At 51.4% G+C, this 12,289-nt stretch overlaps 1 protein-coding gene across 6 annotated transcripts in view; it reads right to left on the bottom strand.

The window, feature by feature from the left end:
- ACTN4 (actinin alpha 4) overlaps positions 1–7,158 on the bottom strand; it is a 129,087-nt gene extending 121,929 nt beyond the window's left edge. For 2 of the 6 annotated variants that reach the window (XM_053401827.1, XM_053401831.1), the window contains exon 1: positions 6,891–7,158. In XM_053401827.1, coding sequence (XP_053257802.1) covers positions 6,891–7,031 — 141 coding nt within the window. In that variant the 5' untranslated portion in view covers positions 7,032–7,158. The remainder of the gene's footprint in view (positions 1–6,890) is intronic. The other 4 variants (XM_053401826.1, XM_053401830.1, XM_053401829.1 and 1 more) reach the window with 3 other exon arrangements.
- Positions 7,159–12,289: the final 5,131 nt, after the last annotated feature.

Below are 12,289 nucleotides of genomic sequence, written 5' to 3'. Positions count from 1 at the left end.
TGGCTACCTAACTGCGCATCCGGTTCACAAAGGGGAGGCTCGGTTTGCTCACGTCAGGGCAATTCAGGAAGTCGCCGAGGAGCCTCGGCCGGGCGGAAAGGCTCAGGAGAGGCAAACGGAAAGCCGCAGAGGGACTAGGAGTCAGGATCTCTCCAGTTCAAAGCCCATCCCAGCTTGTACCTCCCTGCAGGGCCTTAGACAAACCACCACCCCCACCCTGCTCCTCCAACCTGCAATATGAGGGTAATAAATAAACTCCAAGTTATGGCGTGGGCTCCTCGCTGACATTCCAAGCTCTGAACATGGCCTGAATGTGGCAACAGACCCAACACACCCCTTTTCCTTTAATCAGTCCCAGACCAAGGACGGGAGGGAGAAGGCTATTATGGCTCAGTTGCTTGTTGAGAATTTCCTCGGAAAAACAAAGAGAGGAGCAGCTCATATCGGTTTCCCCCGGGTTCATACCTGGTGTCCTGATGTTCCGGACAACAACTGCTACCAATAGCACCAGGCAGCACAGCTGATGGGAGCTGTAGTTCAAGGCACCAGCTTATTGGAGGAGGGGGAAAGAGAGCTCATTTATACAAGTATCAGAATGCTGCAGTGCAGCACTTTGGACTGCAGGTGAGTAAAGGGTGGGGACGCATGTCTTGAAAGCCCTTTGCATGAAGCAAACTAACATATCAAGTTTTCATAGCCAAGCCTCCGTACAACACCCCTACATGCATGTTTTTTTAAAAATGTGCAAGGGGAATTTCCTGCGAACAAGCATTCCAACATGAAACTCAACCCATCAATTTTCAGCCTGAAATGGTAACATAAAGAAATTACAATAAACCTGCAACTGACGCGGGGGTTATATTCCAGGGATCGCACCTGAAGCCCAAATCCTTTATGATCACAACCCATTGGCAGGTGGGAGAACGGAAAAAAAATTTCCCAGACTCCTACCCCCTTTCTGCCTCCATTTTATTTTATTCTTCAACTTTCTTTTTTCATTTGCCAAGTGTGTACAGCTGAACGTGTGCAAATTTCAACCTAAGTTTTCCATTCTGGGGAGGGAAAGAAGGCGGAGAAAGGAATAGATCATCTGTGCGACGACACCTTGAAAGCCCTTCCTCTGGCGTGGAAGCCATATGCTGCCTGGCATGCTTTGCTCTTGGCTGCGCCTGCCCCATAAAAATAGCTCAGGTGCAACGTCACAGTGACAAGGTTGATTCAAAGCCTGTGTCGCCAGGTGTAGTGGGAGGAGCACGATGCTACCGTTCAGCGTTTAAGAGGCCGCACCTTTTCCTCCCCCAGCAACTGTTACGTGAACAGGCTTTCGGAAAGACACATGCACATTCCCTCCAGGCTGCAACTATGCCAGAGACATGGGAAAGTCATTAGCTTGGCTCTCACACAGCAAGCCGTGCCATTAAGTCTAGTGGCTACTACTCTCTGGTATCTTGATTTCAGCCCAGATATTTCTGAGGGGAGGCCGAGGAGCCGAGCATGCAGGGAGGGTCTTGAAAGTTTGAGGCTTGTTACATGTATTTGAGCAACACATGCTCATTCTATTCAGAAAAAAAAATATTCCCGCAAGGACTTTCCTCCTGCCAACTCAGAGCCGGTACAGAGTCCCATGCCTCCTTGAATTTGGCTCCGCTGTTCTTAGCTGAGCCTTAAGACAGCGTGCAATTAAGATAATTAAACTAAATAGCAGATGGCCCACCACCGCTTGCCATTCAAATCCAGAGCACAAATGCTCTGCTGGACGATACAAACGTCCGCAACAGCCAGGATATTCTTCCAAAGTCTTGGAGTAATTTCGCAGGCGCTGGGGACTGGCGGGGAAAGAGGGGGAAATTTCCCCCTCCTAGCACTCAGCAAGGTAACTAGGATTTTATAAGAGAAATTCTACATGACTTGAGGTTGAAGACAAAAGTGAGGAACGTTGGCCACTGCAGATTGGAAGGAGGAAAGCTGGACCAGAAGCCTGAGGGTTAAGTCCGGTAAAAAAAAAAGAGGTTATTGGAAAATGAAATCGCCACACAGCTGCTATTGATCGGTATAAAGATACGGCTTTTTAGAAAGCACCCTTGTGTATTCCCTCCCAATAATTGTAACACTAAATGATATTATATACAGTAAAGTGCTGCTGGAGTATTAGCACACATTCGTTCTAGCAATGCTTACAACGACCCTGTAAGGTAGGTTAGTATTATTGTAAAAGGAAGGGGTGCCTGGGCAAGAGCATCGTGGAAACAGCAGGACCAAATACACCCAAGTTCCCAACTCTTGTCTCTCAGATGCAGCAGACTTTTTCCTCTAGAACAGGAGCGACTACGCTGAAAGACAACAGACTAATTTCAACTCCAGCCAGCATGGCCAGTGGTCTGGACACATGTTAGCTACTCCTGTGATTGAAACACACATACAGTACTATGCAACTGACAGAGGTTGTAGACATTGTACATACACACACGCGCGCTTCTCAGATCTGAGAGGCTCAAGGTGGTGGTGGGGAGGATCCGTAAAGCAATAAACGAGGCTGTCTGTTAATGTAAGCCTTTGCCACACACAAAGCACATGGCTTTAACACTGAGCAAAGTGCAGAGGGATTTGCTACAGTTAAACAGCCCAGGCAGCTCGGGAATTCAGTCTGCCCCTACGACTATTTCCACATCACAAGCCGCAGATATGAGAGCAGAAACCCTGGCAGCCCAGTGAGGGGGGGGGCAGGCACAATCAATGCAAGTCAGTGCTACTGGACATGACAGCTGACCTCAGGGAGCTGGCTAACAACAGCAGGGGAAACTGAAGGCCTGGCTTTCAAGGGCTGGACTTGTTGGACTTGCCCAATAAAACCACGCAATGAAGTGGCTTTTAACTACAGGGGGGGCAGGGGGATTAAATTTACCAATCATCTATGAGCAATGCCCGAGGCAGCAAATGTTTGCACTATTGTCATTAATTTATGAAGGCCCTGAAATGTCTAAATGCTGCACATTTTTTGGAAAAGAACAGTCCTTGGCCGCAGGCTTCCAATCTAATAAAGTCCAGGCACATTAGGATGGAGGCGGGGAGCGGTGGGGGGGGGGCGAGAGAAAGGGGGCAGTGGGTGGAAAACCCGTATACAACTTCCCCTTCTTTTGCAGCATTTAATGGCCAAGCCACCCCAGCCTGGGTTATGGGGAGAGAAGTGCTCCAAGGGAAGAGAACATACACATCACCCATAAAAATGGTGTGTGATGTATGGGGATGCTAACTGAGCAGCCCAGATCTCCCAGGGGGGTTTTCTGTGGTGAGCCAGTTTGTAATTAAAAAACGCTTCCCCAGCAGCTGAGGAGGGAAGAGGGACTGGGGGGGGGGGGGAGGCGGGAAGCAGCAGTCATTCCTTCCAGCGGCTCTTCCCCATCCCCCTCCGCAGGATGAATCAATCAAGGGAGAATGCTGGGAGAGGGATGGCTGGCAACACGTGCTCTTCACCAGGCAAGTTAAGCTGCCCCACCCAGCACTGCCTCTCCTCCTCCTCTTCCTACCACTCCCTGCTCACCCCCCCACACACCTCCATCAACATTTCCATAAGCAAACTCCAGCCACCTTGAACAGTGACTAAGCTGCATCCTGTGTGCCCTCTTCTCTAGGCCCACACCTGCCCTCCCAACCTCCATCGCACAGGCAGCAGCACCTAGAAAACAGCACCCCACAGACCTCACCACCACCCCAGCCAACATTTTGCTCCCTTCTCTCCTCCCAAGAACTCTGCCACTGCCACCCCAACATGAAACAGAAAGGTATCGCCGCGAAATAACGTCCTCCACGTCATCAGAACCAGGATCGGCACGTGCTAGTGCCCTATTCATTTCCAGTCCCTAGCCAACTCTTTGCCCCTTCTGGGTTTATGCCCAGAACCTACACCTCACGAAGCACACTGCCAGCCCCCTAAGCCAACAAACCCCACACCCAGAAGTCTCGGTCCCGTAACACCTATCTGCCACCCACAAGCCTCCACATGCTGCTCCATACAAGGCGACTGCAGTCCTGCAACAGGGGGAAAGTCTCAATGGATTGTTTCAGAGTAGACCTGCACAGAACTATACACATCTAAGACTGCCCAGGGCAAAACAGGCCCTCTGATAATCTAGCTTCCCCTTACACCTTACCTTTGGTATGCTTTGTCATATTCCTAGATCATGCAATTTCACTTCCACCCCCAGGATCCACTGAACACTGCCACACACCGAATCCAGATTCAGAACCACTGTTTGGCAGATCAGAGTAAGCATGGGCTCTCTGTACCCCTATCACAGTCTACGTTCGGGCTCCTATCCCCACCCTGGGCTGCCCTTTGTCCACCATCACCCCACTGGCAAGGAACCCCTGCACCCCAAATTTACCCCTCATTGCGGAGGAAAACCCACATGCCCCATCTGCCTCCTCCAACCCTCACATCACAACATTATCACACACCCTTGAGAGCCAAGATCCAGGGCACTGAAAACCCCTCTTCCCACCATATTATTCCCCCCCAACCGCAAAGGAACGCCTCTCCCTTTAGGGCACAAGCAGCCAAAAGCTCACACAGGACTCAGAGGTAAGTGCATTTTTTTTATTATCTGTACAACACCTGGTGCGCTTTGGAAAGCGAGATTACAATAAATAAGACGCAGACAGCCATTGTCTCCCAAAGCAGCTCAGGGCAATTAAAACACACACACACACCAGACAGGCCCTACCGCCAGGGCTACATAAACTAAAAAAGAGGCAGGGAAGGAAGGAACAGAAGCGAAAGGTGGAGAAAGGTAAGTTCCTCAAGGCCAGAGCAAAGTGGTAAGCCGCAAATAATAATTACTATTGGCGTTGTTGTTATATAGATGCCCTCCAGTGTGTAATCTTGCTGCTGCCGCCTCCACCGCTGATCCCAGTACACCCCATCAAAACCCACTGGTCACCCCCAATCTCTTACCTCGGACACCCCCCCCAAACATTTCACACTTCTACCTTCTCTGAGCCACAACAGGAGCGCTGCCACCATGCAAAGGTATGTCAAGGAAGGTGGAGAAATGGCTCCCCAAAATGCACGCTCGGATTAAAAGAGGATCTCCTGGTGTCTGCAAAGGCCGTGGAAGCCTCTTTCTCGATCCCCATTCCTACCCCGCCCTCGGAAACATTTTATTTTATTTTTTGCTCGCCCAACGCGGGGAAGAACCACCACCTACGGGAAAAACCCCACTCGGGATCGCGCCACGTTCTCCTAACTCAAGACTTGCAAGCTTCTCTCCCCCCCCCCCCGCGACCTCCTTTTCTGGAGCTTTAGTTTTCTCCCGTTTAAAAAAATTAAACTTGCACGGATTCACACAGACACGCGCGCGCGTGCACACACACACACACACACACACAAGCCCCCGGGGACGACGAGGGAGTACATGAGACTACCTAATAATAATAATAATAATAATTCCAGTCCAAAGGTAAAGGAGAGAGAAGGGGCCAAGGGAGCAGCACTCTGCCCATGCCCAGAGGAACCCTCGCCCCTCTCTTTTTTCGTTTTTAAGGCTGCTTCTCACCCCAGTCCTGAGGTAAGGGAGAGAGAGAAGGGGCCAAGGGAGCAGCACTCTGCCCATGCCCAGAGGAACCCTCGCCCCTCTCTTTTTTCGTTTTTAAGGCTGCTTCTCACCCCAGTCCTGAGGTAAGGGAGAGAGAGAAGGGGCCAAGGGAGCAGCACTCTGCACATGCCCAGAGGAACCCTCGCCCCTCTCTTTTTGTTTTTAAGGCTGTTTCTCCCCCCAGCCCTGAGGTAAGAGAGAGAAGGGACCAAGGGAGCAGCACTCTGCACATGCCCAGAGGAACCCTCGCCCCTCTCTTTTTGTTTTTAAGGCTGTTTCTCCCCCCAGCCCTGAGGTAAGAGAGAGAGAAGGGGCCAAGGGAGAAGCACTCTGCACATGCCCAAAGGAACCCTCGTCCCTCTCTCTTTTTGTTTTTAAGGCTGTTTCTCCCCCCAGTCCTGAGGTAAGGGAGAGAGAGAAGGGGCCAAGGGAGCAGCACTCTGCACATGCCCAGAGGAACCCTCGCCCCTCTCTTTTTGTTTTTAAGGCTGTTTCTCACCCCAGTCCTGAGGTAAGGGAGAGAGAGAAGGGGCCAAGGGAGCAGCACTCTGCCCATGCCCAGAGGAACCCTCGCCCCTCTCTTTTTTCGTTTTTAAGGCTGCTTCTCACCCCAGTCCTGAGGTAAGGGAGAGAGAGAAGGGGCCAAGGGAGCAGCACTCTGCCCATGCCCAGAGGAACCCTCGCCCCTCTCTTTTTTCGTTTTTAAGGCTGCTTCTCACCCCAGTCCTGAGGTAAGGGAGAGAGAGAAGGGGCCAAGGGAGCAGCACTCTGCCCATGCCCAGAGGAACCCTCGCCCCTCTCTTTTTTCGTTTTTAAGGCTGTTTCTCCCCCCAGTCCTGAGGTAAGGGAGAGAAGGGGCCAAGGGAGCAGCACTCTGCACATGCCCAGAGGAACCCTCGCCCCTCTCTTTTTGTTTTTAAGGCTGTTTCTCACCCCAGTCCTGAGGTAAGGGAGAGAGAGAAGGGGCCAAGGGAGCAGCACTCTGCCCATGCCCAGAGGAACCCTCGCCCCTCTCTTTTTTCGTTTTTAAGGCTGTTTCTCCCCCCAGTCCTGAGGTAAGGGAGAGAAGGGGCCAAGGGAGCAGCACTCTGCACATGCCCAGAGGAACCCTCGCCCCTCTCTTTTTGTTTTTAAGGCTGTTTCTCACCCCAGTCCTGAGGTAAGGGAGAGAGAGAAGGGGCCAAGGGAGCAGCACTCTGCCCATGCCCAGAGGAACCCTCGCCCCTCTCTTTTTTCGTTTTTAAGGCTGCTTCTCCGCAGCTGAGGAGGGAAGCGGGGAGGCGCCTCCTCCGGGCTCACCTTGCGCTGCTGCTTCTCCCAGGCTGGGTCGAGCAGGAGGTCCCGGTCCCAGTCGTCCTCTTGAGCCATGTAGTCGCCGATGCCCGGCCCGTTGCCGCCGTACTGATAAGAGGGTTGCCCGGCAGCGTGGTAATCCACCATACTATCCGCTTGGGCGCGGGAACTTCGGCGCGGAGCGAGCGGCTTCCGTGTGAGGGAGAAGGAGCGCCCAGCTCCGTGCGAGGCGGCGGCACTGACCCAACTGACGACGCGCGGGCGCCGCCGCTGCCCAGAGGAGCCGCTGCGCCTGCGCACGGCCGCCTTCTCGGACACGCCCCCCTCTACCACGGAGCGCATGCGCATCCCTGCAAGGATTTTTCTTTATGAAGAGGGCGGGGCGGTGGCAAACCCAGCAAGGACCCGCCCACAATCACAACAAAAAGAAAAGCGGGACCCGCCCAGTCCTTTCTGATTTAAAAGAGCGGCCGCTCGGGGAGGCCAACGGGAGGGCTTTGCGCACGCGCGTTTGGTGGCCGCACCCACCCAGCCGCCCGATTGGCTCTTCTACGCTCCGCCTCTGCTCGGCCCTCGCGCTTCTGTCGCTCAGAGGAGCGGCAAGGGTTGGGTATTTATCTCGGCGCGCATGCGCGAGTGCACCCGGCCCCACCCTCCCTCACCTCAGGGAAATCGCGCCCAAATCAGCCTCTTACATTCATGGGCGGTTTTATTATATCATACGTGTTCTGTATGATTAATACTACTATTTTTTTCGCAATAGCGGCAGCGCCTCATTAAAAGCATTCTAAATTAAAGACGTTAATTATAAACAGATAACGTTTAATCACCACGGGATTGTTAATATTCATGAAGTGAGCTTAATTAACATCCCATGTCGTGGGTATTAAATTAGTACCTATTAATGTTGTCCAACACAGCAACTAGATAACATGTTATCAGTAAATCTATAATATCCACACCACATTGGCTGGAAAACCATTGCCCGCACTCAAATATCAATATAATCGAATTTTAAATGTGTTTTCCCTCCAAACCTTGCACAAATAATCTCAATAGTGATTTATTTTAACACCCTAGTTTGGGCTCTTGAGGAGGCAGGAGGGCACCGTCTTTTCCTGCAGATATGTTGCTTGGAGACTTGGTTTTCCTTCATCTCAGTAATGCCAACATGTATTGAAAATAATATACGTACATAACATCAATTGAAACCGCTATGAAAACACTTTTCAGCTGTCTTCCACCCAAAGAATTCTGGGAGCTGTAGTTTGTGGAGGGCACTGAAAGTTGTTAGGAAGCCCCCTATTCCCCTCAACAAGCTACAATTCCCAGAGGTCCCTGCAAAGAGGGACTGATGGTTGAACTGCTCTGGGAATTGTAGTTCTGTGAAGGGGAATGAGGGGTCTCCTAACAGCACTCGGCACCCTTAATGAACTACATCTCCCATCATTCTTTGGGGGAAGCCAGGGCTGTTTAAAGCGGTACCATAGCACTTTCAATGTATGGTGTGGATGATGGCCTCAGAAGGAAACGTAACTGGGGCAAAGCCTGTGGTTTGCATGAGGGTAGGTCCAACATTTAATCCAGCTGGATCCCCGGTTTAAAAACAATCTGTTACAAAGTTGGGCTGGGGTTGAACTAGATGACCTTGGGATCCCTCCCAAGTCTACAATTCTATGAAAGTGATAGGAAATAATAATAATAATAATAATTTATTATTTATACCCCGCCCATCTGGCTGAGTTTCCCCAGCCACTCTGGGCGGCTCCCAATCAGTGTTAAAACAGTACAGCGTTACATATTAAAAACTTCCCTGAACAGGGCTGCCTTAAGATGTCTTCTGAATGTCAGGTAATTATTTATCTCTTTGACATCTGATGGGAGGGCATTCCACAGGGCGGGCGCCACTACCGAGAAGGCCCTCTGTCTGGTTCCCTGTAGCCTCACTTCTCGCAATGAGGGAACCGCCAGAAGGCCCTCGGCGCTGGACCTCAGTGTCCGGGCTGAACGATGAGGGTGGAGACGCTCCTTCAGGTATACAGGACCGAGGCCGTTTAGGGCTTTCAAGGTCAGCACCAACACTTTGAATTGTGCTCGGAAACATACTGGGAGCCAATGCATATCTCTCAGAACCGGTGTTATGTGGTCCCGGCGGCCACTCCCAGTCCCCAGTCTAGCTGCCGCATTCTGGATTAATTGCAGTTTCCGGGTCACCTTCAAAGGTAGCCCCACGTAGAGCGCGTTGCAGTAGTCCAAGCGTGAGATAACTAGAGCATGCACCACTCTGGCGAGACAGTTCGCGGGCAGGTAGGGTCTTAGCCTGCGTACCAGGTGGAGCTGGTAGACAGCTGCCCTGGACACAGAGTTAACCTGCGCCTCCATGGACAGCTGTGAGGAAAGAACCTGGAGACCCTGGAAAGCCACTGCCAGTGAGAATAGATAGATAGAGAATAGTCAGGGAGCCTCGGGCCTGGGGGCCTAATGTGGCCCCCATATCTCTTTATGTGGCCCTTGGAACTCCTCCTAAAGGACCTTCTTTGCACCCCAAGTGTTTTTCGCCTGGCTGGAATGTGCCCTTGAACCCTGATCATGCCTCCTGCTTGTCTGGACGTAGAAAAGACAGGGACATGTGAGCATTTGCAGAAACTAGCCTACAGCATAGCTGTCAACCGTTCCTTATTTGGCGGGAAAGTCCCTTATCCCAGCGCCGTGTCCCGCTGCTGTCCCTTATTGATTATGTCCCTCAAATTTCCCGGGTTTCAAAGGAAGCAGCTCCTCTCCCTCCCTCCTTGCCGGCCAGGGAGGAGGGAGGCTCCAACTGTGTTGCTTGGCTGCGTTGCTCACACAATAAGGAGTCTAAGAATGACTGGGGGGTGGAGCTTGCATGCCTTGTGCCGATCAAATCGGCCGCATTGCCTGGGGACTCGCCTTTGCTCAGCGCTTCCCAGCGGAGAGGTGATGATGGTTTTCCTTGCTGCATCCCCTTTGCCGGGTTGCTGCGCTGTGGGAACCACCGCTTGAGGCTTTGTTTGGCTGCTGGCTGGACTTTCTGCCTTTGGCTCGGAGGGGCTCAGAAGTTGAACATACCCGCGTTTTGAAAATCCCTTATTTTGGCTGCTGATCCCTTGTTTTCAAGGCTGCTGGTCCCTTATTTTCAAATCTGTAAGTTGACAGCTATGGCCTACAGTGCAAAAGTAACATTTATGTTTGTTGCTCTGTCCACTTTTGACACTACCCAGCCAACGGGAATGTGGTTCCCAGAAGGTTCCCTAGAAGGAAATGCAGCCCCCAGTCGGGAAAAGGTTTGCCACCCAAGACAACGCTGAGTTAGACAGTCTGATTTGATAGAAAGGTGCCTCCTTTGTCCGATACACAGGACCTGCATTTCTTGAAATAAAAAGGCTACTTGGAGGCAAACACTTTTTGCATCAATGCCGTTCTTGTCTCCAACAACCCGAGTAGATCCTGTGGTCCTGGGTTTGGGAAGAGAAATTAGCTGCCCTTTGCACAAGAAAAGTGTCTCGTTCCAACAAGTTCTAGGCAGCAGCAGAAGAAGAAGCAACAGGTCACCCGCATAAAAAAGCAGGGGTTTTTTAACCACAGGTTCCCTAAACTGTAACCTCACTATCTGTGTCTACCGTAGGTTCCCTAAACTGTAACCTCAGTTTTGTGCCACGAAAGGATGTGGTCGAATCCTCCATCCGCCAGCATGACTGATCATGACAATCCAGGATGAGAGCCATGGACAGCTTTTTATTCTGACACCGCTCTTTTACCTATAATATTATAAATATTCGATTAGAAAAATTTCATTTATAAAATGATACGAGTGGGGGGGGGAGGAAGACAAAAGTGAGTGAGAATGGAGATAAAAAGTACTGTTACATTAAAGGTAAAGGGACCCCTAAATGTTAGGTCCAGTCGCTGACGACTCTGTGGTTATGGCGCTCATCTTGCTTTACTGGCCAAGGGAGCCGGCGTACAGCATGTGGCCAGCATGACTAAGCCGCTTCTGGCGAACCAAAGCAGTGCACGGAAACACTGTTTACCTTCCCACCAGAGCGGTACCGATTTATCTACTTGCAGTTTTTGGCATGCTTGGTTGGCAGGAGCAGGGACCGAGCAATGGGAGCTCACCCCGTCGCGGGGATTCGAACCGCCGACCTTATGATCGGCAAGCCCTAGGCTCTGGGGTTTAGAACACAGCGCCACCCACGTCCCTCCACTGTTACATTACCATACATTAATATACAGCGGTACCTTGGTTCTCGAACTTAATCTGTTCCAGGAGTCCATTCGACTCCCAAAACGGTTCGAAAACCAAGGCGCAGCTTCCGATTGGCTGCACTCAAGCGGAAGCCACGTTAGATGTTCGGCTTCTGAAAAAGGTTCGCTTTATTTCATCGGCACTGAATCCTTCAATATTCAGCTTCATCAGATGGTCCCATATTCCAGTTTTATAAGAGGGCAAAAAAGAAAATACACACAAAGCGTTTCTCTGCCTGCTTTCTGGAAAAGCCAACTAGCTTTATGCAGAGAACGTTTGCACATGTTCTGCTTTAAATCTGTGCGGAAACGATTCTAAACTACCACTGACACATCCAGCAGTAAGCTGAGTGCCCCCGGGAGACATTCCAAAATAGGAAGCCAGTGCAGAAAGTCCCGCAATAGGAACCAATTAGTTCCGTCCACCTGCACAGAAGTTCAGGCCTTCAGCAGCACATTCCTTCACCGTGCATTCCATTTTGCGTAGTCACACAATCCCTTGGACAGGCCCGCAAGGGAGCCCAGGGGTAGCTGCCCAGGGACCCAGGCGTCTAGCGGCCGTGATCACATCTGCAAGGAGCAGCAAGCAGCTCAGACCTGGACAAATTAAACCTGCATTAGAAACCTTCTTTGCAGCGTTCCCGGGTCAAGGGGGGATTGGAGCAGCCTCATCACAAAAAGGACATCATCTCAAAACACTGCTTCAGAGTAACACAGATTGTGGGCCAAAGCTAAGGTGCGTGTGTACAACATGCAATGTTGTGTGTAAAAGGTAAAGGTAAAGGGACCCCTGACCATTAGGTCTAGTCGCTGACGACTCTGGGGTTGCGGTGCTCATCTCGCCTTATTGGCCGAGGGAGCCAGCGTACAGCTTCCAGGTCATGTGGCCAGCATGACTAAGCCGCTTCTGGCGAACCAGAGCAGCGCACGGAAACGCCGTTTACCTTCCCGCCGGAGCCGTACCTATTTATCTACTTGCAATTGGTTGTGCTTTGAACTGCTAGGTTGGCAGGAGCAGGGACTGAGCAACGGGAGCTCACCCCGTTGCGGGGATTCAAACCACCGACCTTCTGATCGGCAAGTCCTAGGCTCTGTGTTTTAACCCACAGCGCCATCCACGTCCCATGTTGTGTGTACAA

Source organism: Podarcis raffonei, chromosome 8 (genome assembly GCF_027172205.1).
Source record: "Podarcis raffonei isolate rPodRaf1 chromosome 8, rPodRaf1.pri, whole genome shotgun sequence".
NCBI classification, from domain to species: Eukaryota; Metazoa; Chordata; class Lepidosauria; order Squamata; family Lacertidae; genus Podarcis; species Podarcis raffonei.
The sequence above is the reverse complement of the archived record's forward strand: the minus strand, read 5'-3'. Positions and strand labels throughout refer to the sequence as shown.